Source organism: Buceros rhinoceros, unplaced genomic scaffold, assembly GCF_000710305.1.
Source record: "Buceros rhinoceros silvestris isolate BGI_N320 unplaced genomic scaffold, ASM71030v1 scaffold38256, whole genome shotgun sequence".
Taxonomy (NCBI): Eukaryota; Metazoa; Chordata; class Aves; order Bucerotiformes; family Bucerotidae; genus Buceros; species Buceros rhinoceros.
Genome location: NW_010418852.1, coordinates 19,094 through 22,879, shown reverse-complemented (window position 1 = coordinate 22,879; position 3,786 = coordinate 19,094). Strand labels below are relative to the sequence as shown.

The window sequence follows — 3,786 nt, the reverse complement described above, 5'->3', positions numbered from 1 at the left end:
CTTCTCTGCGAACGTGCTTGAGATCTTCAGCTCCTCACCAAATGAACTGGGCAAGGATCCTCGACTAGCAATAACCAGCAGTGACATGCTGGCCTAGAGCCAAAGGGGACCGAACTCCCGCTGGTTCTAAGGGATCAAGCCCCATGACTGCTGGGGCTTCTTCAGACTGCTTGGTGGGTCTATGAGTCTCGTTGTCTGGGTCAAAGTCCTTGCTGGAACCTGCGTAGTGCTGGTGTCTTCATTTCAGCTGTCCTTCTTGTTCCTGAGCGATCCAAGCCAGAAGCTGGATCTGCAACTAGGTGTCCCATGTTTGTTTTCTACTAGACAGCGTACAAGTCACTTTTGAAGTCTTCCCTGTTTTTAGATTACAGAGTTTTGTGCAATCTCATAGTTTATTTACCATGTTCGCAGGCACGTTCCTTTTTTCCTGTGGGCCTTCCTCCTTTTTGGAGTGATCAGTTCCAGTCCAGTCCCAGGAAGGCTTTTTGGGGAGGTCAGATCCCCCGGTTATCCCAAGCCATATCCCAACAATAACATCAGCATCTGGGATATCCGCGTCCCAAAAGGCTATGTGGTGAAGCTGACCTTCAGATATTTTGACATGGAGCCATCTGAGTCCTGCTTCTATGACTATGTTAAGGTACGTGCAGAGACACCTAGGCCAAGGGGTGGCTGGAGATGGAAATCTGGTGGCTACCACATGCAATGGCTCTTCACTCACCAGGCCTCCTCTCATGCTTCCCACAGAGGAAAGGGAAGGAGTTAAAGATAGAAGTGGGTGGAGCAGGTGCTCACGATGCACGGAGCAGACTGACTCTTAGGAAGCTACAGTGATTTCCTCTTAACCTTGACAGGTCAAAGCGGACAAGAAGAACTTGGGCCGATACTGTGGCCAGCTTGGGTCAGCCACAGGCAATCACCCAGGAAGTAAGGAGTTTGTGTCTAAGGGGAACAAGATGCACCTGATGTTTCGCTCTGATTTCTCCAATGAAGAAAATGGCACAGTGATTCCCTACAAGGGCTTCCTGGCCTACTACCAAGCTGTGGGTGAGTAGGCAATACCCTCAGCATGCAGAAGGGAGCCTGTGTGGCTCAAATTTTCCTCCTTGTCAGAAAAATAAAGAGAAGGTGTAAGCAAGGATGAGGGCCTCTGCGTACTCTCAGTGTAGAGCAGAGAGATTTAACACTTTCCACGCCTTATCCCTGCATCTCCTGTGCCTTCAGATCTCAATGAATGTGACTCTAATGATGCTGCTGAGAATGATGAAAGGCCTCGGTGCCAGCACTTCTGCCACAACTATGTGGGTGGCTACTTCTGTTCTTGTCGGACTGGCTACCAGCTTCAGAGTGACCACCACTCCTGCAAAGGTAAATTGGAATTTTGAAAGATCAGAAGGTTCCAGGGAGGGAGCTCTTCAGCCAGGAAGGGTGGGAGAAGTGACTTAGGGAGCAGTTGACGGGGCTGCAGAAGACACAGCTCTACAGTGTGACCTCTTCTTTCTTCCTCTACATCAGTGGAGTGCAGCAGTGAGTTGTTCACAGAGGCATCTGGGTACCTGAGCAGCCCGGAGTACCCCCAGCCCTATCCAGAAGACCTCCGGTGTAACTACAGCATCCGTCTGCAAAAGGGCCTGACTATCATCCTCAAGTTCTTGGAACCCTTTGAGATTGACGAACACCAACAAGTCCACTGTCCTTACGACCAGCTCAAGGTACTGTTGATTAGCAAACCCTACTTCCAGCCCTGCTGCCAGACCTGGACAGGAATTGTGGAGACACCACTATATCTGCATGAGAAATATGGGATCAGTACAAGGAGCTTGCCCTAGCACGAAGGACTGAGCTCTTCCCTTGTCCCTCCCTCAGTGTGCTTAATTACCACTGTCGTGAGGTCAGATGCTCTGGGTTACAGGCCATTGTGAGTGGAACCAAAAAAAGAGTAGTTTTCCCAGTTTTCTCTCCCTTTGATTTAATTGCAGGATTTGAAGGGGTTGATAGCTCTGATTTCCATAAGGGAGAAGCAGAGCTCGTGGCAGGTCAGCCTTTTGTTCTGATCTGTGAGAAACTTGGTCTGGATTGAAACAGGGGGACTGGGGCAGAGAGGCATGTGTATTTCTGTCCCTGTGATACATGTTTTCCTCATCAGATCCAAGCAAAAGGGAGAGAGATTGGTGAATTCTGTGGCAAGGAGTCACCTGGTAGCATTGAAACCAACAGCAGTGAGGTGGACATACTCTTTCTCACCGACGAGTCAGGGTTCAGCCGTGGCTGGAAGATCCATTACACCTCACAGAGTAAGACATTTCTCCCTCACAGGCTGCTACAGCCTGTCTACACCGTTTGTTAACACCAGCTTAACTTTGTCCCTTTCTCTGACAGAAATACGGTGCCCACAGCCTGTCCCACAGGATCAGTTCACCATCATCAGAGACCTGCAGCCTCTGTATGAATTTCAGGACTATTTCGTTGTCAGCTGCAAGACTGGGTATAACCTGATGGAGGTGAGATCCCTTCTCCACTCCCTTCAGCCATATTCTGGCTTCTCTTCAGTTCGTGTAAGTCTTTCACCTTTCATTAAAACTTCCTTTGGAGAGTTCACTCGTGGCAACATCGTGCTGTTTCTGTTTCTTCCTTGCTTCTCTTGGCTTTCTTCCAGTGGTTTCTCCTTTCCTAGCTCCTTCCTTATGCAGTTACAGGTTCACAAAGTCCCCACAGAATACGAGAGACAAAGATCCCAGGAAACACTGGTAAACAGGAATATCTCTTTGGAAGGATATGATATCAGACTTGAAGCAGAACATGTTACCTGTCTCCCTTGCCACCCTCTTGCCGGGACTGAGTAGCACCCCAGACTTGTCCCATTTTTTATGGTTGCTGACTGCTCATCTATTAGCCTGCTGCGAAGAATTTGTAGCCCGTGGCAAACATAGGGTAGAGGGAAGGCAGCAAAGGGAGAGGACAGCAACTGGAACTGCAGAGGGGCAGCTATTGGACAGCAGTGAAAAGATGGGCAGATAGAGTAATGTTTTAGAGTGGGGAAGGGAATGCGAGACTCTGAACTACCAACAGAGATGTTTTTCTCCCCCATGCAGGGCAACCGAAAGCTGCTGTCCTTCACAGCTGTCTGCCAGGCTGATGGGACGTGGCACCAATCCATGCCCCGCTGTGAACGTGAGTGATCTGCCAAGGGGGATTACACCCTCTGCCGTGGCATTTCCCCTCCGAGAACACGGGGAGTTCGGTCTCTGTGACTCAGTTTGTCTGTGGCCACAGACTCCTGGATATGCTGGTTGGAAGGACCTGTGCATGTCCACTGTTGGCTTCCGTTACATTTTTCTGCTTGCAAAAACTGAAATGTTTTCCCTCCCTTTCTAAACCGCATAAAATATCACTAAAAATTCGCTGTCATGTTGTAACATCTAAAAGCAAAAGATCCCAGTCTGGGATCCATTTTGGAACAACCTCTCTCTGCCCGCTGTACTAACTGGTCCGTCATGTCATGGCCACAATCCAAGTTGAGCCTAAACCCGCGAGCAGTAAGGCTGTCTTGATTCACCTCTTTTTTTAAACTTTTTTGTAGTTGTGAACTGTGGCAACCCTACAGACCTGACCAATGGGGCTTTCAGCTATGTGAGCAGATCTGCAAACAACAACTACCAGTCAGTGATCACCTACCGGTGCAATGAGCCGTATTACCGCATCGTCACTGGAACAGGCGGCGGTGAGTCCTAATCCCTAATCTGTGCGTGAAAAGCCCCCTCAAATGTCCGGTTAGAATTGTCTCTG

General features: G+C 49.2%; 1 protein-coding gene across 1 annotated transcript in view; it reads left to right on the top strand.

Annotated features, from left to right (window-relative positions):
- Positions 1-411: 411 nt before the first annotated feature.
- The window catches only part of C1R (complement component 1, r subcomponent), a gene marked incomplete at its 5' end in the record, with an annotated part of 6,120 nt that continues 2,745 nt past the window's right edge, over positions 412-3,786 (top strand). The window contains 8 exons of the mRNA XM_010138689.1: positions 412-640; positions 855-1,047; positions 1,225-1,368; positions 1,516-1,712; positions 2,147-2,294; positions 2,380-2,501; positions 3,093-3,171; positions 3,581-3,721. Coding sequence (XP_010136991.1) covers positions 412-640; positions 855-1,047; positions 1,225-1,368; positions 1,516-1,712; positions 2,147-2,294; positions 2,380-2,501; positions 3,093-3,171; positions 3,581-3,721 — 1,253 coding nt within the window. The remainder of the gene's footprint in view (positions 641-854; positions 1,048-1,224; positions 1,369-1,515; positions 1,713-2,146; positions 2,295-2,379; positions 2,502-3,092; positions 3,172-3,580; positions 3,722-3,786) is intronic.